General features: G+C 36.7%; 1 protein-coding gene across 1 annotated transcript; it reads right to left on the bottom strand.

Annotated features, from left to right (window-relative positions):
* Positions 1-6,643: 6,643 nt before the first annotated feature.
* Positions 6,644-11,013, bottom strand: LOC110097793. The gene is made up of 5 exons (XM_020824360.2): positions 10,657-11,013; positions 9,849-10,072; positions 9,306-9,339; positions 7,224-7,843; positions 6,644-7,094 (listed from the first exon to the last, which is right to left on the bottom strand). The coding sequence occupies exons 1-5, from the start codon at positions 10,958-10,960 to the stop codon at positions 6,834-6,836; spliced, it is 1,443 nt and encodes a 480-aa protein (XP_020680019.1). The 5' UTR covers positions 10,961-11,013; the 3' UTR covers positions 6,644-6,833.
* Between the last annotated feature and the right edge of the window lie 12,562 nt (positions 11,014-23,575).

The raw sequence follows: 23,575 nt of genomic DNA, 5'->3' as shown, positions 1-23,575 counted from the left end.
GAGTTAAATTATTAAATTGGTCAACCATGTGACCATAGTTAATAGATGGGAGTTGTTGAAAGAAGAAAAAAGAAAACGAAGGAAAGCTGCCTTTAACCCAACCTTTCCTTTATGACCCCTCCTTTTCGAAGAACTCTGAAAGCTTCCAATATATGTAGAAATACCAAATAAAAATTTTTCAATATTTTTTTTTTATGAAATTAGGCAATTAGCATAAGATTATTATCCCCTTAGGAGAATAATAACTAATTTCTATTTAAATTTTAATGATATAATTGTGAAGTATAAAATTTAAATTAATCATTCTTCCTTATATTATTAAATCTAGTGGCATAAATAATTTTAAGAAAATTTAAAATTATTTTGTTATGTGATAAAAATTTGTTAAATGTATAGTACATGTTTTATATTTTAGTTTTGGGAAAAAATTTAGTACACCGAGAAATAATATTGCCAGTTATTGAAATTTTTTACATGAAAAGTTCAAAAAATAGAAAAATTACAGCTAACCTAATTACAATAATTCACTATCTATTTAGAAGATACAAAAATTCTTCCTTCATCCCAATTGAAGAATGTAGGATTATACATAGTAGAGTATAATTATTTAATTTTCATAGTAGGAATTACAAAAATTAGATATATTAACAAGCAAATAGTTAAAACCCTACGAAAGGATTCTATATTAATAGTCAAATAACAAAAGACATATGATAGAAATTTAGTGATGGAATGTTAATTGCATAAGTTGGTCATCAACGGTGATTACCGAAAAATGCAATAGAGTTTTTTAGTCTCCCTTTCACATAGAGAATAATGTCTTATTTATAGCCTTTTTTGAGATATGACTTTTAGTAAATTTGTCCAAAATTCAAAACACTCTACCATAAAATCCATGTTGATCCCTTAATTATAGAGCATATGTCATAATCGAACGATCTTGGTTTCATGAGATTCGTCTCGTCAAGGCACTTGATTTGATTGTAAGCATGCCAAATTAGAGTGAGTTTGGTTCTTCAATTAATATTCGTAAGCTTATGCTTTACTTGCTTATTTTGAGCTCATTCGGAGTCAAATTGGATCAGTTGCAGTGTTGATGGGTTCGTCTGATCACACGTTTAGTTCACCCATAAGTTTGTTGGAATCAGAGTGGGTGATCCTGAATTTCAATTTAAAAAAAAAAATCAATTCAAATATTGCCTGGAGGATTGGTTTTCTTTAGATTATATGAATTTTCTGGAGGACTGGTTTTGTCTATTGTGCTATATTTTTCTCATATAATCTACAAATTCCCAAATCATACACAGTTGTTCACATAACTCTCACTCAAAAGAAGAGGGGCCACACAATAGTGGTGTTAGGTTGGAGGGCTAATTGGTAAATTACTAATGAGAATTTTATTCAAAAATCGATTGATTATTCATCATGGTCTGTTAATTTTATTATAATCCAATGGAGCATATGATAAATTTAAGCCATTGAAGTATCTCCATTCGTTGTGGATAATCTCCTCAATTTTTTAACAAAATATATTTGTTAAAATTTTTTTTCTATTGTTTGACAATCTTGATAGTGTTAATAATGGGAGCTTTTATGTAAAGACCAATAACTTGAGGGCCTTCAAGAACATATGATTTTGTGCTAGTTAAGTAACATAAATTTTCAAACAAAATTTTTAGAGAGGTGGATCCCCTTTTTCTCCTTAACAATTCTTAGATACTTTTCCATCTTAAATTTCTTGAGAACTTAGTTAGCAAAATCTTCTCGAGTGATAACCTTTCCAATCTAAACTTAATCTATTCCATCTGCAAAATCAGGAAGAAACTTTTTGGAAACAAAAAACCTCTATTACTTGGACTATGGAAGGGGATAGGAATAATGCTTTTTTCCATGCTTTGGTTAACAAGAATATAATTAGAAGTCATATTCACAACATGGTTGATTCCCAAGATAATGTCTATGATATGGAGGATTTAGTTGTTAACTCTGGTGTTGATTATTTTAAAGAGGTTTACAATTCTTCCAAGTTAACTATTCCTATTGCTAATGCTAATGTGATTCCTAAACTTGTGGATGAGGAAGATAATTTGTTGCTTATTCAACCTCCTATGAAAGATGAAATTTGGAACAATATTAAATATATGAATGGGGACTCTGTGGCTGGTCCTGATGGTTTTACTATCAAATTTTTTTGTTAAAACCTGGGACATTATCAAACATGATGTCATTGGTGATGTGCATGACTTTTTTAAAGGTACGCCCTACCCTAAGTTTTTCTCGTCTACTAATATTGTGATTATTCCTAAAAAAGAGAATACTACTTATTGGAACAAGTTTAGACCTATTAGTATTTATACTTTCTTTAATAAGTTGGTGGCTAAAATTAGTGCTTGTATACTTTCTTTTATTTTGCCTAAAATTATATCCATCAACCAAATTGGTTTTGTGAAAGGCAGAAGCATTTTTGATAACATTTTATTAGCTCAAGAGATGGTTCATGATCTTAATGTTAAAGTTACTGGTGGTAACATTTTGTTTAAACTCGACATTACGAAGGCTTATGATAATTTGAAGTGGGATTTTCTTTACAAAGTTTTAAAGTTGTTTGGTTTTAATGAGTCCTTTCTTATGCTCATCAAGAATATTACCAAGAACTGTTTTTTTCTATAATTATCAATGATAATAATCATGGTTTTTTTTCTTCCAAGCATGGTCTTAGATAAGGGGATCCTTTATATCATTCCCTTTTCATTATAGCGATGAAATATCTTTCCAGAGGGATTGAAAATCTTTATAGAAGGTACCCTATGCTTAACTTTTGTACTGCTGGTGGCTTTCCTTTTACTCACCTTTGCTTTGCTGATGACTTTATTATTTTCTCCAATGCTTTGATTAAAAATGTTAAAATTCTTGCTAAATTTTTATCATCTTTCCAGCTTATTAGTGGTCTTTCTATTAATAGGGAGAAGAGTAACTTTATCAATGGGTTTTCGGTGAATAGTACTAGAGTTAGTGGGATCAAAAGAGTGTGTGGTTTCAACCAGTCTTTACTTCCTATTAAGTATATTGGAACTCCTCTCTTCAAAGGTAGGAAAAAGAATTTTCTATTTCAAAAAAAAAATTCTGAATTGGTCTTCGAACTTTTTCTCTTTCGGTGGTAGATTAACTTTGATTAAAAGTGTTTTAAGCTCTATCACTATATTTTTATTTCATACTTTGAAACCTCCTTCCACTATTTGTGTGAGAATGGAAAAAATGATAAATAATTTTTTTTGGGGGGCTATTAATAACAAAGCTTGTATCAATTGGTCGTCTTGGAGAAAAGTTTGTGGTGTTTATAATGAAGGGTCTCTTGGTTGCAAATCTATTTTTGATACTGTCCATGCTTTTTCTCATAAACTTTGATTTGCTTTTAGATCGAATAACAATTTATGGGCCCAATTCATGAATGATAAATACTGTAAGGATCTTAACCCTATGGTTTGCCATTACAAAGGATCTGATTCTCTTGTTTGGAAAAGGCTTTGCAATATTAAATGTGAAGCAGATCAGTACATTCAATGGGGCATTTGTAATGGGAAGGTTTCCTTTTGGCAAGACAATTGGTTGGGTACTGATTCTATTGACAATTATCTTCATACTCATACGATTGTGAACACTAGAGTGAATGATTTCATTTATAATGGGAATTGGAACATTTCTAAACTTCGGGAGGTGGTTCTTAATGTTATTATTGAGAAAATTGTTCAAATTCCTTTACAATTATAGTTCACGGATAAAATTATGTTTAAGTTGTATTCTTCTGGTAATTTCAGTTTAAAAAAGGTTTGGGGGGAGATTAGATTCAAAGGTGATATTTCTACAAACTTTAAGTCGCTTTGGCATAACACTATTCCCTTATCATATTCCATTTTAACTTGGAGGTGTCTTAAAGGCTTTTTGTCTGTTGATAACCTTTTGTGAAAGAAAGGTTTTATTATTGCTTCTAAATATCAATGTTGTGTCAACATTGAGAGAATTCAACATGTCTTTGTGAATGATGTTATTGCATGCAAATTTTGGTCTCATTTTTTTAATATAGCTGCTATTGGTGTCTTTAATACTAACTGTGATTTGGCTAGCATTCTTAATTTGGGGTTCTCTAAAAGCAAAGGTCATATTCATAATTTACTTCCTATTGTGATTATTTGGTACCTCTGGAAAAGTAGGAATGAGTCTAAGCATATGGAAATCAAGATGAATGCAAATCAGATAATATCTAATGTGAGGAATAAAATTTTGTAATTGATTTCTATAAATTTTATTTCTATAAATTTTTTTCGAACTGCCACTTATTAGCTGATCATTTTGGGATTCATAATGATTCTGGTTATGTGGGAAATCTGGATCGAATCATGAGGTGGGTCAAACCCAGTGAGCCTTTTATCAAACTTAGCACGGACGGTTCTGTTGTTGCTATTAATGCTGGGATGGGTGGTCTTATCAGGAACCATTATGGCAATGCTATTGCCATTTTCTCTGGTCCCCTCACTTCCTGCTCTGTTTTGACGTCTGAGATGTTGGGTTTGTATCATGGTTTACAAATATGCTTGAGATTAGGTATTCAGAATGTCAACATTGAGGTTGATTCTAAACTTGTTATTCATGTGATCTATGATAACACTATTGATTTCCCTCATGATTTTTACACTATCAGAAAAATTAAAATGGCTCTCTCTATGCTCAATTTTACTATTTCCCATATCTATCGTGAAGGAAATGCGTGTGCGGATTGGCTGGCTAATTTTGGTGCTCATAGTGAGGCTTTTCTGCAGCATCATGTGCTTAATCTTCCTATGCCACTTACAGGAATGATTACACTGGACAAAAACAAGTTACCTTACATCCGCCATGCCTAACTGCTCTGTTTGTCTGTCTATTTATTTTCTTTTCTGCCTGAATTTTTCCCAGTTTATTCTGGTTGTCTGTACCTGGGTTAGTGCTGGAGGTTTGCTTCTCCTCTACGGGTTTCTGTGGGGATTTTTTGGTGGCTTTTTTCTGTTAAGCAGAAGATCAGAGTTTATATTATTCAGATGGGGTCGTTTATTGGTTTGAATCTTTATTTTTATTGTAATGTTTATAACTTTGATATTACTAGGCTGCCGAACAGTCTATTCATTTTGGATTGGAGTGTTTTGGGGTTTTGTAGGAGGATTATCCTTTTTCCTATGTCTAATATGATGAAGGATCCTAGCCAGGTTAATATTTTTGTGCATCAATTGAGGGGTTTACTGCGGGTTGCTAGTACCAAGCTGCTAAACGGTACTTATAAAATTGGGATTAAATGCTGCTTTAAATACTATCTTATTAATATTGTTTTTTGGAGTTGTTCTTGCAGGAATATGTACTTTGAATTCTGGAAGATCGATGATTGCAACATTCTCACGTTTTATAGTTTTCTGAATCTTTTGAGGTTTGCTTGTTATTTTTGCAGGAAGAATGTGCTGAACGAGATCAATCTGTTCTTCCTTTTTTGGGTGCTGTCCTCTTGCAGCCCTTGTTTTTGCTTTGATTTATTTTGTTATCGTAGAAAAAGGGACCACCGACTCTTAGGCTTTATTTTGATTTTTTTTGTAGCTCTTTTGAGCAATAGTGACCTGGAGGTTCCTTCTAAGGACTTTGCAACCTTTATTTTGATATTAACGCATAGGCCCCGTTGTGGGTTTTAACAAAAAAAAAAAAACAATATTCTCGAGTGATGACGCTGTATTATTCTTCTCAATTCTGTTGAAAAATATGAGTCTGGTGTCTATTATCGTGAAAGTTTTGATCATTTTATTTTTGAACTATTTCAATTTCATTAGATTATTTTCTATCAAAAGTTAGCCATCTACATACGAGTGTATAATAATTTATCTTCTTTGAGTTTTGATATGAAGTATATAATAATCTTTCTAGTAAGTACATGTAAATTTGGATATTACAAACTCATGGTGCTTGTTTTAACTAATAAAAAGCCTTCTTCAACTTTAAGAAACCATCTTTTTTCTCTTTCTCTTCATATCCTAAAGTTGGCATAATGTTGGTAATGTGGGGAGAAAACATTGAAGAGAAAACAAAAGAGCAAAATATCTCAAAGCACCAAGACATTGAAAATACTGTTAAATCTCAAAAATATTCATCATGTCATCTCTTCCTCACTATCTACTACAACTTGTATATAGCTAAACAAAAGGAGTTTCTAGAAGATTCTAGAAAAAACAGATATAAACTTAATTGATACAATAATCCTAAGTTATCATCTCCTCACTATCTACTGCAACTTGTATATAGCTAAACAAAAGGAGTTTCTAGAAGATTCTAGAAAAATAGATAGTATAATAATCCTAAGTTATCCTATAACTTAAAATGCATCGCATCTATATTTATTTGATAAATCTATCATCTATAACAAGTTGCCAAATAAATAACCAGTCAAATAATTTTAAAATAATGCAACAATAACAAATACCTCATCATAATGAATTTTGGATATTTGATTAAATCTTTTATCTTGTAATATCACCTTTTATTGTCTCCTTCAGAATTCATCTTAGTTTTGCATGCTCATTAGATAGTTCATCTTCTCAGGGCTGTTGGAATGCAATTCACATTGAACCTTAAATAACCATAGAAAATTATCATACTACGCTTTATTACATCTTAAATAAAAACAGGACATGAACTCTTGATAAAAGCTGCATTTACTGATTAAGATAAGTAGGGATTGATGACTGCATTGCCATCATATCAGACAATAATTCTATGAATTGCGTCATGAAATAAGATGATATTTTGCCTGACATTAACAACCTTCATTCCTCTTTGTTGATGATCTTATGAGATATTATTTTCGCCATAGTCCCTCCATTGACATAATCTCTTGGACTGTGAGACGCCAGGCCAGGTATGAAGAGTCCCGAAGCACGATACATGAGGGACACAAAGCCCTCATCAAAATCGTTTTGAAGATAGGCCAACAAGAAAGCTTTCGTTAAGTCCCCCACTGCGTTCAAGTACATGGAGAACACGAAAAATGGATGAAAATAGTTCGGGTTCGGCGATTCCTCCACCACCTGCCATTAATTCAAGATAAAGTCGATGACATGCTAATCAACATAACAATGAAAGTCTGCTTTGTAACTTCTTTAAGACAGCATAGAATGAGTAAGCTAAAAGGGGGAAGTAGAAGCTAGCAAACGCACCTTGCCCTCATACCAACTTGTGAAGTAAATGCAGGTTCCAAAGTGCTTGAACAGAGCAACGGGGGGCTTGTCAAATGGAACCCGAGGGACTATATCGTACCTGTAAACCATCCTATGATACTTGGATTTCAAAACAGCTTGCACGTTGTTTCCAAACACCGCATCTCCAACCCTCGGCTGGCCATAAGTCATCACGCCATGGATTCTGTCTATGATGTCCTGCCGCTCGTGCATGGCTAGCAGTGCTGGAAACAGAATCGCTAGAGCTCCCCCGAGGCTGTGACCAGTTATGATGATCTTGGCTCGTTTGTGCTTCTCCAGCAATTGATTCAGTTCCTCCCGAATGGCGTAGTAAGCCAGCAATTTGCCTTCGTTATGCCCCTCGTGCTCACGGGGGAAGCCTATCTCAACATCTTTCTCGTCTTGGAGCCCGAGTGCTCTCATGAAACCAAGATGAGCTTTGCCAAATTTTCCCATGGAAAGCCAGGAGAGATCGACGTCCGTAATCCAGTCGTAAGCGTTGAAGGGCTCAGTCCCGCGGAAGGCCAATACAATGACATTGGCGTCCTCCTCTTTGTCGCAGCAGATGAAGGCTTGGGTTCCTCTGTTCTTCAAGTATTCTGAAAAAGGGAAAATCTTGCACATTTAAAGTAAAATTTACTACTAGGCGCAGTGGATTGGGCCAATTAATCTAAGCAGCTTTTGGTTCACACTATTGATTATTTGATATGAGTATAGCATTATTAGGTCATGGGAAACTCTCACACAAATTGGGCTGTTTGATTTACTAAAAATGTTACAATAAAATAAATATAATAATGTATTTGGAATAATTAAAAATTATTTAATTGAGTATAAATTGAATGCAGTATATTCTTATTTCTTAGGTGTTTGATTTGAAATAAATTAAATTTAATATAAAGCCAAACAATAGCAATTGATGATACGGCAATGTGGGATAGTCATATCGGCAACAACAATTGATAGCAGCACCGATTATAAATGATGGCGATGGGCATTAGTTAAGTGGCCAAAAATATTGGTGGTTGCTTTTTTTTTTTTTTTTTCCTTTTTAACATGCTCAATCAGTCTATTGTAATTTTTGCTTTGTCCTTTGTTAGTCTTATTTGTTTCCTTCTTTTATTAATGGAATTGTATCCCTTTTGGTTAAACAAAAAAAAAAAAAGACCTTGGCCCATATAATAAACAGGTCATAACAATGGACTCAAATCGGACTTGAAAACCAATTTTAATAATATTTTTTATAACATGTTAGCTATGAATTTTAGGTAACTTAATCATAAAATAAATATATTATACTAACAAATAAAAGAATTTTAGGAAAAAAATAAACATGTCACTTTTAGATAAAAATTGAGTTTGCGAGTTACCCTAAATCCCACCCAGTTAACAAGCGAGTCAATATGTTGGATCCAAATCCAATTCGCTAATTAATTACGTCAACCCAAAATTAATTTTTTTTGAATTAGATCTAATAGATACAGTCATGTTTTGGAGAGATTATTATATGTGAAGTCCAGACATAGGACTACGTCCAGACTCTCTTGTACACATACTGAGTACATTGTGTAAATGTGTGTACACATGCTATATACAGAGTTGTACACAATGCATTCAAAAGCTCAAATCAATAAAATTTAGAATTTATCCAAAATGAACTTAATAGATGAGTTTTAGAATTCTCAAAATTTCAATCATTATTTTTTTTTTCATCCAACGAAATGCCTAAAAATTTAGAACTCCTATTTTTATAATATTATAACAACCAAATGACCCTTAATTACTATCCCCATATTTTCAATCACCCTTTAAAATTTTCACCTCACACAGCTCAGTTTGACTTGTTGGTTGAGATATTAAACTACCAATTAAGAGTTTTTAAATTTAAGTCTTTGTGTATGAGATGTGTGTATGAATTTATCTTAATTGATCTAAATATATAAAAAAAAAAAATCGCCTCAAACGTACGACTTTAATGCTCTAAAGATTATGCGACCAATTTTTTTTTTCTCCTTGGTTTGTACATACTATCAATAATTGACTGGTGGAAGGTACACTTACTGTTCCAACAATTGAAGAATCTGACAAAGTGCATCTGCAAATAAACATAAAAGAAGAAGATTAGGTTAACAAGTTAATAATAACAAGTCTTTAATGCACACTTGTTAAATAATAACATAAATTAATACCAAAGTCCTAAACAGATACTTAGCACATTCCTCACTAATCATAATTAGTACTTCCATGCGCCAACTCTTGGGCAAATTATTGCATCGGGTCACCGGAAGCGGAGATAGGTCCGGATATTAATAAAATATTATTTTAAATTAAGCGCATCAAAAGCGTAGGTAAAGCGCAGGTAAATCGCAGATCAAAGCGTAGTCAAAAGCGCAGTCAAAGCGCAACTAAAGCGCAAGTCAAAAGCGCAATAAAAAACGCAACTGATATGGCAAATTTTTATTGGATGTCCGAACTTATTTTCCACCTAGGGTGACCGGATGAATTTGCCCAACTCTTGAGGCACATGGCGCCCTATTAATGGCTGTCTGAATAAATAAAAATAATATATAATAGATTGACGAGGAAATTAGAGTCTGTCTTTACCTTCCAGTATTTATTAACTTGGTTTTTTATGAAAGCACCGTTCTCGTAGGCGAGCTTCGAAGCCATCATAGAGAGACTGAAGGGATTGACGTCCAGGCCTGGAAGTGGTTCTATTGAAGAAAAATCTGTAATAAAAATGCTCCTGAATAGCTCATATCGACCATCTATGTGACAGATGATGGATCTAAAATCGGCCGATTTTCGTCTTGGAATCACCAGAGACACTGCAACCAACAAAAGCATCTATGAGGATAAAGCTTTCAGAAATATTAGGTTTATTGAATGTCAAATCAATTGGTCGCTTGGTAGATAGCAATGGTGGCCAGCAAGGCAATAACAATAGAGATACTTGGTGGTTGCGATGATTTGATCGCTGAAATTTGACTATGGGAGCAAGCAGGCAACCTCCATTAATTTTTTCAATAAGCATGAATTGCTTTTTTTGTTTAGGGTTTAGGTTTTGTGCTTAAAAATTTGCCCTAAAAAGCAGTAAGAAAGCTGTCCCCAAACGAAGCCCCAATACCAAAATGAACTCCGGTAGCTCCGTGTGTGTTAAAGTTCATCTATGAACTTGGTTGTATCATTGCCTATTCGAGTAAAGATCTAAAATAATCCACCGATATCGATATCAACATTTTTATTCTTGGATGGCCGGCGAATATTACTCGATCGGAGCTACAGGGCCAAATCAGCTCACAAAAGTTACAATCTCTCATATCAACAATCAACCAAAAAAAAAAAAGAAGGGCATCCATAGATCGTAGCAATAAAATCAAAAATAGGTAGTGATCGATCGATAGAGCTAGACCTGTGAGGCAACCCCAAAAGATGCCGAAGAAGCCACCGTTGAGGGAGTGTAGGTTGAGGAAAAACTCGACAATGTGGCCGAGACACAGAAGCGGGAAGCTAATAACTGAAAGCAGCTTCTGAATGAGCAGAGTGAGCGCGGTTACCCAATCGATCCTGGCTTCGTCTAGCGAAGCGCTTACGCCAGACTTGTGCTCCTCGTACTTGCTCCCCCTCAGCCGCCGGTGTAGCACTAGATGGCCGGCGATGTCGCGATACCTCGCCTTATCGTGGCGAAGGATCATATGCTCATCCTTGGCCGCCATTGTTTAAGAGAGAATGAAGGAGAAACGGAGATTGAGGGACAGAGAATTTGAGAGTAGGTGCGTCGAGTATTTATGAAAGGCTTTGCAGAGTGGCACATTGTAAATACTTTACACGCCTCGGCCTCGTTAATATCGTTTTGAAAACTTTACAACATTTCTCTTTTTCCCGATTGTTAATATTTTGTTAGATAAAAAATTTATTTTTATATTTTGCAATTATTTTATAAAAAGCTGGAGTCTTCTTTTGGGAGGGCTTTTAATTTTTTTAAAAAACAATTTTTATATTAAAAAATTATTTTAAGAAATAGTAATGAAGCCGACGGCTTTTTTTCTGCTTAGCGACTTTCTAGCATAAAAAATTTAATTTATGTACTAAAAAATAATTTTAAGAAGAAATAAGAAAGCCGTACCAAACAGAATCTAAATTTATTTTAAACTAATATGTTTCAGAAATCTTTTTTTTTATTCTATTAATTGCAATAAAAAGTACAATTCATTAATTTAAATTAAAGATATTAATCAAGGAAGAATGAGAAATTTTTAAATATTTTAACGTCAAAAGAGATTTAAGCCTACTTATCAACTAAAAGTTATTGAATTTGAGGTTTAGTTATGTGATGTTACGTGTTTGCCTTATTTTGCCAAATGTCCAATAAAAGAGAAAATTAAGCCTGCAAGACGCTGAAGGCATGGTAGGCATGAAACATGTGATTCATGTGACCACTTTATTGTACGTTCTTTTCTCTTTCATCAATAATGGAAGAGTCAAGACAAAATGCACAAAGCAAACCATTAACCTTGGCAACTCATCTGCTTGTCTAGATTTTTTTACCATGGTTTTTTTGAAGGGAAAAAATTACATCTCATTGTTTGACATAATACTTATCTTCCTACTAAGTTTGGAGGACTGGGGATCCCTCACCTTATCTCCCTTTCTCACGACTTTGCATGCTCTTTCATTTGGAGATTCTTTAACACCAGCTCTTTGATTTTTGATTGGTTCAGATTTAAGTATTGCTCTCCCTGGAAACCTTTACCTACTAAATCCTCTAAATTCTGAAAAAGTATTTGTGGGGTTGCTATTATAATAAAAACGCTCATTAACTTTAATGTTACTGTTGAGAACTATAATAAAATTTCTTTCTTTTGGAATCCTTGGCTTAAAGGTAAATCCCTAGCTGATTGCCTACCTCCCTCCCCAATTTTTCACCGGATGATTTATGATTTTTGGAATAAGAATTGGTGTTTGCCGGAAATTATTCCAGCAAGGATTTAGCAGCTTATTGTTGGCATATCAATTGGGGATAACACTAATGCTATTATTTACTGGATTGACATTGTAAATCCTTGTTTTAAAGATTTTAGATTAAATTATTTTTATGGTCGGCACATTGTGAGCTGGTATAATTTCATTTGGCATAAAAATGCAGCTCTTAGATTTTCTTCTTACACTTGGCTCTTGGTTCGGGGTGGTTTAATTGGTTTAAAGATAGCTGACATTTTAGCAAGGAGAAATATTTTTATAGATGCTATTTGCCCTCTTTGTCACCAAGAAATGGGAAACAGCTCACATATGTTTTTCCAATGCGACTACCCTTTTGCCGTTATCTCTTATTTCTCCCTATATTGAACTCCTTTTTTAGGCTAATTATTTTACAATTGTTTGATTTTATTAATGAGTTGTGCATCTATGACAAAGCGGAGAAGAACTTCTATTTTTTTGTGATTTGTGAGGCTGTTTATTTTCTGTGGAGGGAGCGGAACGACAGAAAATTTTCGGGCTCGTTCTCCACTTACCATTGTGCCGGAAACTAGTTGTGGCTTTTGCTCGAAAATGGTCTCGAAGGAAAAATGCAGACATATATGCTCCATAAGTCATTCCCTTCATGTTTCTTCTGATTTACGTGGTCTGTTTTTGTTTGGCTGGACATTGATGAACGGATCTGCTTATGTGCCTTTCTCCCGTGGATGGCCAATCGGTTATGGATAACTTGTGGTTTGTCACTTGGCCTGGCAGGTTTTGTTGCACCCTGCACTCACTTGTTATCTTCTTGTTGGCAACTGATCGCGGGAGGTTTTTGTGAAAGTTGTTTTCCTTCCAGGATCGTCCAACACGAAGTTGGATCGTCCGGGGACGATCGGTACAGGTTTTGGGGACAGAGAAGTTCGTCTCATGACGAAATGAGGTTCGTCCGTACGAAATTTTTTCAGAGAGCAACTCGTCCAGGAACGATAACTATTTCGTCTGAACAAAATTCGTCTAGTGGGAAAATCGTCCCGGGATGATTTTAGATCGTCCGGGATGATCTGGTTGGATCTATATGGGATTGAGATCTTTTGAAGAGAGAGAAAATCCCAGGAGAGAGAAAACCGAAGGAAAAAGAAGAAAAAGTGATTTTTGGGCGACTTCTATTCATTTTCGTCCGTAGATGCATTTGAAAAAGTTGACCGACTCGAGATAAGGCATATTCTGCCTTTCTCAATTTTCAGAAACGAGAATTTTGATGACTTTTCTGTTTCGGATTGTGTCTCCGTTAGCGAATAATTGTTTGTACTGATGAACTTTTTACCACGTAAGTTTTGGTATGTTTATGAGATGATATTTGTGCACGTTTTGAGTATTTTCTGAAAGATTTTTACCAGGTATTTTGAATTCCAAGGGGTTTTGATCGAATAATAATTTATCTGGATGTTGAAAAATATTATTTCAGTACAATAAAAGTCTTAGAATGATGTTGTGTACTATCTGTGGTAATTTGGTAAATTTATGAATCTTTGAATTCTGTGTAAATTCTGTATACTGCTGTTATGCCACTGACGAACTCTTATTTTCTAAATTGAATGAATTGATATGTGCATGCTATCAGAAGGGAGTTATAAGGGGCCAGAATCCTTTGAGATTCTATTTTTGTCAGGGCAATCTGAGAAATCTGAAAACAAGTTATGTTCTGAAAATTCTGTATATCTGTTCTATTCTAGTGCTATATGGACAAAGGGAGACATAAGGGGCCAGAATCCGTTGAGATTCTGTCAGTGTCAGGGAAGGGAGGCATCATGGGCCAGAATCCGTTGAGATTCTGTCAGTGTCAGAGAAGGGAGGCATAAGGGGCCAGAATCCGTTGAGATTCTGTCTAGGTCAGGGATATCTGATATCTGAATCTGATATGTGATACGTGAAATGTGATATCTGAAATGTGATTTTATCTGATTTGAATTCTGGTTTGTACAATCCGATCTGTTTTGTTATTTGAAAGTTTTATAAGAACTGTTCTGCACTTTGATTTGTGCACTCTGATTTGAATTCATGTATCTGTGATTTGATTTTTATTTGATCAAGTATATGTTTTGTCTGTTATACGATTTATGTACGGCTAATTGAATAACTACTTCTGATGTATTTTCTGGTGTGAATTTATAGAGATTTCGATGGGCGATTGTAGTCTTGCTGAGCTGTTAGCTCATCCTTGTTTTCTACGTGGTTTTCAGGTTCTGGAAAAGGGAAGGAAGTCTTGAACTAGCAGTTCTGTGTCTGATCAGTGATTAGGTATTTTGTACTTTTGATTTTTATACAGTCATGACTTTTCTGTTCTATTCTTTCTGTCTGTAACCATGTACTGTATTGTACATGATTATTTTGATGAAAAGAAGAAAATGATAGAAGAATTTATGTGTATATTGGAAGTTAATAGCACCTCTGTATTTCTGTTTGTTTGAATATTTGGAAGAAAGTTCTGAAGCAAATTCTAAAACTAGATCCTGGATTTTCAACATTTGTCGCGGCCCGACGTGAAGGGATTCATTCCGGTCGGGTTGGGTCGTGACATTTTTTGACGACCCTGATGGCTTGAGACATCTGACTTTTACTACTCTGAAGTAATTTATGTCCTTGGGTGGATTCCGCTTTTCCTGAGTCCCGTATTTTTTGGAAGCCTTATGTGTGGTTCTTTGGCTTCTTTCCTTTTTGGGTCTGTTGTTTATTTCTTAGCCGATTTTTCAGGCTATTTTTTTTGCAAGTCATTAATTTTGGTATATCTTAATATACGGGCTTTCCCCCAAATTTTCCCAAAAAAGAGTTTTAACTTCCAATTAAGAGCTTTTGAGTTTGAATCTTGCTTGACCTTGTTGCGGGTATAATATACGTGGCGATAGAGTTAGAACTTTTCGTCTACACACTGTATGGATATCCAACCACAAATAGATAAAAAAGAAAAATCAAAATTTTTATGTGAAAAGCCTTGGAAAAGTGAAAAACTACAGGGCCACACCTAGTAGAAATGATTTCACAAGTGTTTGAATTGATTACAGGTGATTGATTCGTCCTTGTAATTGAGGACGATCATATTACAATAATCAATTGTTAGGTTGAAATCTAGTGACGAACAAAGATTAGACGGAAATTAGACGATATTTGATGGTCGGGCAGAGATTCAGCGTCAATTAGGTTAGGATGGAAGTCCGACGACGGCTGGTGGCTAAGCGGAAGTTTGATGTCAGTTGGTGGCCGGGGCATAAGTCCGACAGTGATCGAGGAGGAGTCTGGTGACAAGATAACTATAGTTTCTCTCTCTTCATTCTCTTCATTTTCTTTCTTTTCTTCTTTGCATGGGTCTCCTTTCATAAGAAATGAGTGATCTACTTATAGTTTTATGAGAGTTATATGCCTAGTAAATAGGAGGGAGATCAAGGGTAAGTTTGAAGTGGTTTGAATGGATGACCAATATTGATTCTCTTGATCGTAGACCATTTACTAGGCATTTGAATGTCTTAATATGATATCAAAATTTGACTATCTTGGGCTTGTTGGATTCATCTCATTGAGCTGCTCAATTCGACCATAAGCATGTCACTTTTGGGAATCATTTGATCTTCCACCGTATGGTTTGGACTTTTCAAATGTACTTCGGATCTTTAATTTGTATTTTCGAGATGTTCAGTTTAACTAGAAGTTTGATGAAATTGTAGTTCATATGGTCCAAGATTTAATTTGGAAGTTTTCAACTAAATTTTTCCTTGAAATTCGTGCCCGATCAAGATACTCATGTAAAAATAATAATAAAGTAATTTAAAAAAAATTAAACAAGAAAAAAAGAAAAAAAAAAGGTGTAATTAAATTGTCATGAAAAAACTTGAAAGAAAATTTTAGAATTAAAATTGAAGAAATATATAGACATTTTAGGGCAAGTTCGAATAAAAAAATTTTTATTTTAAAAATTTATAAAAACATTGTCCCAAATAAAATCTTAGTAATGAATACTTAAAAAAATTTGTTGTGAAAAAGTTAAAAAAAAAAACACACACACATGAAGTCCAATAAAAACATCAATAAATTTTAGTAATAAAATTGAGTACGTTAAATCCATCTCTGCCTGTGGGCACTACTCGAATTTTCTGAAAACAACAATTAAAATAATGAGAAAATAATAATTAAACAAAAATTCTAATTGCAACTTAAAAAATGAAACAGTAAGAAAACTATCCTAAACGAAGCCTAAATTATGATAAAAATTGTATTACAAATTTGCTGCATTTACTTTTTCGCCAACACATACAAAACAAAGTTGTTTTGCTTCAAATCCTCTTGAAAGTTTGTGACCCTTAATGACCTTTTTTTTTGCACAATCTCAACAACTTGTTCTGTCAGAAATCTTATATGTAACTTGTATGGCCTTCATTGACTGGCAATATTTATAGGTGCGTCCAATAATGATCAATGGCATACAATAAATGATTTAATTGTTGCTAATATGCTACAAAGAGTGATGCATAAAAGAATGTTTGTGAAAGTATGAAATTTTCCTCGATACCCAAAATTATAGATTTTTTTTTTTTTTTGTTGCAAATGAGATAAATGTATTTTGTGTTAATGTATCATAGCTGATATGCTAGACGACATTATTCATCCATATGATCATTGTTGTTGTTAATGGAAGCTTTTGAGTGTCTCTACATTAGCAAGATTTATATGGTGGTTGTAATGGACTCTTTTTTATTGTCTTTTTAGGTTACTCAATTGTTAATTCTGTAGGAGACTAGTGATATCTAAACGGGTCAACGGATTGGGTTCGGGTCCAACTCGAGTTGACCTCAGACCAACTCGGGTTAACCCTAACCCAACCAGACAATATTGTCAATCCAGACCCAACCCGTGTCGGTTGACCTGACCCGGCCCGCGCGGGTTAGGGTTCACGGACATTTGTGTGCTACAGGACAAGGCGATGTCGAAATGGGTTTGGACTCTGGTGGTACACGGACGGACGACGACTCGATCTGACACAGCGACGAAACTAGGTGCAGGCATGCGACATAGCGGCAGCTGACTGTGTGGGTATGGCGGCCACGACACTGCTCAACCAAACACGGCCACGGGATGACGTCAATGAGCATGATATTCCTAGGTCAACCCGGGTTTGTTTCGGTTTCTAGGTCAACTCGAACCCGACTCAGCATTACAAACGGATCAGAATCCCGAATCGGACCTGTTTCTCAAATTTGTTGACCATAACACGGAATTTTCAGATCGAATTTTCGGGTCGTGTCAAATATTGTCACCCCTACAGCATACATGTTGTGGTTCATTAGGGGAATCATCCTGATTGTTTTTGTTTTCGATTGCTGTTCATGCTATCTTCCTAAAATTATACGCATACAATTTGCCTGGTTTCTCCAACAGCTAGGTTTTTTTATACTATATTTTTGGCTTCTTATGCTCATCTGCTCTGGATTTGGGCAATAATAAGCTCCTATCATTATCATTCATGATGGATCGATCAGACAGTTATTGCACCGTGGTGCTGATCTATTGCATATTGCTATCTTTGCTAGTTGTGATACCTATTTTCTGCTGCCATGGATGGATCTTTTGATACCTTCTAAGTTCTATCTTTGATCAACCGGGAAGTTTTTCCATTAGTCATATATTTATGCGGCTTGGCACTATTGTTGCCATGGATTAGTGTTTGATATTCAAGTAAAAAATAAAAAAAAAAACTAGTCTCCAAAGTCTTAACGGCTCTCTCATCGAATTTTGAACATGAAGTTGTAGCTATTGAAGAATTCGAAGATTTTGTTGATGATGGGTTCTTTAATGAGAATCCATTTGGTAGTAGGTATAAACAAAATGCATTGTAATTTTTGCAAGAAGCTTGACATTCTGAAGATAGATGTTGGTCCAATAAAAAACAAACCAATATTGTAGAAAGATGATAGATCAAATAATTGATTTATGACACATTTTTCAAGATGATTGTAATAATTTAGAAATTTGGTTATATGATACCGGTCATTCTAATCATATCACTGAAATAAAATCCTTTTACAAAGATATTGATATGTCAAAGAAATCAGAAGTCAGATTAGATGATAATAATATTGTTAAAGTTGAAGGTAAATGGAGCATTATTGCTGGAATAAATGATAACAAGATAAAATTATTACATGATGTTCTACATGTGATGCCCTAAGATTTAATGTTGGAAGAATTATAGCATTCTAGATATTTTACATATCAGCAGGAGTGTGAGATTTATCAAGATCCTTCATGTTAGGTTCTTGTTACTTTAGTTATTCTTTTATATCCAAGATAAAATAGTTATGATATGATTATATAGATTCAGAATAAATGATTTATTTTTGGCTCAATAAATATAGGTGTGTATTGATGTTTTAAATAATAGAATTTATTTCTGATATTTGTTACTGATAGATTAAATTAGATAGTTCTGGTTGTTGTATAAAAAAAGAATTCTTTCAAATTAAATTTTGGTACGTGATAGTGGTGGTGAGAGATATTTTTATTAATTACATAAAAAATTGTATTCAATGCCCAACATTTTGACGCTTTGGACCCAGCACTGCAGCACTGCATGCTCAATCCAAACTTAATATAAAATAAGGAGCTTGACACCACCGTGTCAAATTATAGCACTTTAGCGCTGCTCTCCCCAGTATCACTTGGTCGGATAGAAGTACAGGCATTAGTTGGTGGTCTGGCGTAAGTTCGTGCGTCAGTTGATGGTCTGGTGGAATTCAGGGTGTTAGTTGGTGGTCCGACAGAAGTTCGGCGTTATGCGGTGGTCTAGTAGAAGTTTAGCGTCAGGCGACATTCCGGTAGATGTCTGGGTGTTAGTTGGTAGTCCAACGGAAGTCCGAGCATCAGTTTGTGGTCTGGCGGAAGTCTGACATCAAGCAGTAGTTCGGCAAAAGTCAGGGCATTAGTTGGTGGTCCGGCAAAAGTCCGGGCATCAGTTGGTGGCCCGGCAAAAGTCCGAGCATGAGTTGGTGGTCCGATAGAAGTCCGAGCGTCAGTAGATGGTCCGGTAGAAGTATTCGTCAGGCAGTTGTTCGGCAGAAGTTCGGCATCAGGCGGCATTCTGGCAGAAGTTCGGGCGTTAGTTGGCGGTCCGGCAGAAGTCCGTACATCATTTGGTGGTTTGGCGGAAATCCGGGCTTCACTCGGTGGTCTGGCAGAAGTTCGGCGTCAGGCACTAGTCCGGCAGAAGTCTAACGCCATACGGTGGTCCAGCGGAAGTCCGGGCGGTGGTCGAGGAGAAGCTAGGTGGCACGAGCGATCTCCGATCTCTCTCTTATTACCTTGCTTGGGGTCCTCTTCCATGAGAAGTGAGGGGTCTATTTATAGATTTATGAGAGTGTCATGACTAATAAATAGGAGAAAAATCAAGGGCAAATTAGGAGTGGTTTGAATGTACTGTCATTTGAATGCCTTAGTGATTAGTGATATTAGAATTTAGTGATCTTGGGCTCGTTGGACTTTTCTCGTCGAGCCGCTCAATTTGACTATAAGCATGCGATGTTTGGAAACTATTTGGTAATCCAAATTGTGGTTTGAACCATCCAACAGTGCTTTGGGTCTTTGATTTGGACCAATTTGGGATCGATTGAGTCAAATTTGGGGTCATTGGGTTCGTATTTTCGAGACATGTTTGACGATAAGTTTGCTGAAATCGGAGTTCAGATGGTCCCAAATTTATTTTTTAAAGTTTCTAACTTGATTTTGCCTTGAGATTCGTGCCCGATCATGATAATTTTTTGATAATATATCAAACATGTTCTGTCTTTTCTATTCTTTTGTTTCTATGAACTTCTCCAATAGACCCACTGATGCTTAGCTCAGTTGGTGGACGAGCACAGGTGGGTACCCCCATATCGGGTTCGATCCACTCGGGCAGCAGTGCCCCTTCGATGGGGGTCCAATAAGCGTCGACCACGTGTTCTAATGGGTGTAGCTAACTTGTCCTGGTCGACCGAGGTTTACGGACCGCCAAGCGCCCTAGCTAAGTCAGGATGGCAGCGGACGTTTCCTCGTCATAAAAAAAAATAAAAAATAAAAAAAAAATTATCCAACATTACTTAGGCCGTGGATCGTGTGGAACACTTCTTTAATCATTTATATATGTTGTTTTTGTTAGAATCCCACACGTGGACGGTTCAGATTTAACATCAACTTTGTACTCTCTTTAAATTGTACTTTCTTGCTAACGGCTTCACATGACAGACTCTACAACGCAAACATCCCCCGCTCCGGCGAACTCCACAGATGAGTTCTTCTCTTCCCAAATCCCCTCTTCTCTCAAATTTCTAATGAGCAATGTCAAACATGTCATTGCTCAACCACTCACCGCCGATAATCACGCTCTCTGGCGATCCCAAGTTCTAAAGCTCTTTCGTGCAAACGGCTACGAAGGCTTCTTGACTGGTACCGCCAAATGCCCATCCCAAGAATCGTCTACAGGTAACGGTCAATCTTCATTCAATACCTGGACCTTGATCGATCAAAACCTCGCCGCCGCGCTTTACTCTGTCATCACAAACACGATCCTCCCATATGTCCTCACGGCGGAACATTGCCACGAGATCTGGTCAATTCTTGATCATCGTCTTCAATCATCCACCCGGTCCAGAATCAGCCAATTACGAAACGAACTACACTTTCTTTCTATGAAGGATAAAACCATGAGCCAATATCTCCTTGAGGTAAAATCCAAGGTCGACGCTCTCTCCGCCGCCGGATCTCAACTGGCAGCTGAAGACGTCATTCACTACACGTTGAACGGCCTGCCTAACACCTATCAAGCGTTCAAGACGGCAATCCATACAAATTTACGACCGGTCACCCTCGATGAACTTTACACTCTGCTCTGCAGCGAAGAGCTCAATCTCGCTCACGAAACCGCTAAAGATCTTCAGTCCTTACAAATCTCCGGTCATTCCATGGCTCTCACCGCCACTCGCGGCCGTGGCCGTGGACGCAACAATAACAGTCGCAGCAATTCCGACAACCGATCCTCCCAGCCGCATACCCGGAACGGTAAATCCAACCGACCGTCGATCACATGCCAAATCTGCGGCAAATTTGGTCACTCCGCGATCAAGTGCTGGCACCGCCACGACGATCAATACAACAGTGATCCACCTTCCGCTTTGTTCACATCTCCAACACCGGCTTCTACCTCTCAGTGGTTCTTGGATAGCGGCGCCTCGTCTCATCTAACCTCCGATCCAACGCACATACAACAACCGCAACCATATCACGGCAACACTCAAGTTACACTTGGTAACGGGAATCAAATCCCAATTCATACCACGGGCAAGGGTATCCTCCCTACGCCCGCAGGTAGCTTAACACTCTCCAAATTAAATATTGTTCCAAATCTTGCATTTAATTTACTTTCTGTTCATAAATTAACTGCGGATAACAATTGCGATATCACTTTTTTCTCTTCTGGTTATGCCATTAAGGATCGGAAGACCCACCGCCTTCTTCTCACGGGTCCGTGTATTAACGGATTATATCCGCTCCAACACACCGGTCCTTCGCAAATTCAAAATCAACAGCTGGCTCTCATCTCTATTCAGCATGTACCGGCTCTTTGGCACCGCAGATTGGGTCACCCGTCCAACTACACACTAGCCAAAATCGCTCGTGCAAACCAGGACATCAAAACTGACATAAAGCATCAGTTCTGTAACACTTGCAAAATGGCCAAAAGCCATCAGCTACCTACACACACCTCACATTCTATTACTACTGTACCGTTCTTTCTTGTTCATGCCGATGTATGGGGCCCCTTTCAAACGCCCTCTACAAAAGGATATAGGTATTACGTCTCTTTTATTGATGATTTCACAAAATATACATGGGTGTATCCACTTACTTGCAAATCTGAAGTTTTCGATAACTTTCTTGAATTTCAAAAGCTTACTGAAAGGCAATTTCAACATAAAATTCACATTCTCCGCACCGACAACGGGGGAGAATTTATAAATAACAAATTTCAAAATTTTTGCAAGCAAACCGGGATAATTCATCAATCTTCTTGTCCGTATACACCGTCTCAAAACGGAGTAGCGGAGCGTAAACACCGTCACCTCACCGAAACCACCCGTACCTTACTACTCGAAGCCTCCGTTCCCCACACACTTTGGGTCGATACTCTCCTCACAGCCGCCTACCTTATTAACCGGCTACCCTCACCCAACACTCAACATAAATCTCCCTACGAACTCCTCTATAACACACCACCAAACTACCACAACCTTCGGGTTTTCGGATGTCTGTGTTACCCTTGGCTCAAACCTTACTCGGCCACCAAATTATCCCAGCTATCTACACCTTGCATCTTCATTGGCTATCCTCCCAATCAAAAAGGCTACCGTTGCCTTGATCCGGTAACCTATAAAGTGTACACTTCTTGCCACGTCGTCTTTAACGAGAATATCTTTCCCTTTTCGCATCAACCCACGCCCCAGCACACTAATTATAACACCGTTTCCCCCACGCCACCTCTCCTTTTGGTTCCCGCGTCTCAAATTCCCTGTCCGCTCGACACACACCAATATAAGTCCAACAATGAACATCAGCCCTCTGCCACACCACAGCAACCCACTCAAACTCCTTCACCTACTGATCTTGGCTCGCTCCCTGGCATTCAAATAACACCGGCTCCCAACAATCTGATTACTTCACAGCAGCCCATAGCTCCCGCACCTCCAAAACCAACGCATCACATGACTACAAGACTTAAAAGCGGGATATCCACACCGAAACAGATATTCGACATGTTTCACACTATTAATGCAGACGAACCAACCACCTACACGCAGGCAGTTAAAAATGAACACTGGCGACAAGCTATGTCGCAAGAATTTCAAGCTTTGCAGGAACAGGGAACATGGGAAATAGTACAACCCGATCCTTCTCAAAATATTCTGGGTTGCAAGTGGACGTTTCGTACTAAATACAACTCGGATGGCACTATCGCTCGCTACAAGGCACGTCTCGTCGCCAAAGGCTATGATCAGGAACATGGCATAGACTATACAGAGACGTTTAGCCCCGTCGCCAAGATGCCGACTATCCGGGTCCTAATCCTCATTGCACTTCATCACAATTGGAACATTCATCAGTTAGATGTCTCGAATGCCTTTCTTCACGGTAATCTCTCTGAAACAGTGTATATGCACCAACCTCAAGGATTCAAAGATACTCTTTATCCCAACCATGTGTGCAAATTAAAGAAAGCACTCTACAGATTAAAGCAGTCACCTCGCGAATGGTACTCCACGCTATCCAATCATCTCCTTCAGTACGGCTTCAAA

This window comes from Dendrobium catenatum, unplaced genomic scaffold, assembly GCF_001605985.2.
Source record: "Dendrobium catenatum unplaced genomic scaffold, ASM160598v2 fragScaff_scaffold_847, whole genome shotgun sequence".
In the NCBI taxonomy this organism is placed as follows: domain Eukaryota; kingdom Viridiplantae; phylum Streptophyta; class Magnoliopsida; order Asparagales; family Orchidaceae; genus Dendrobium; species Dendrobium catenatum.
This window is presented reverse-complemented; position numbering and strand designations above follow the sequence as displayed.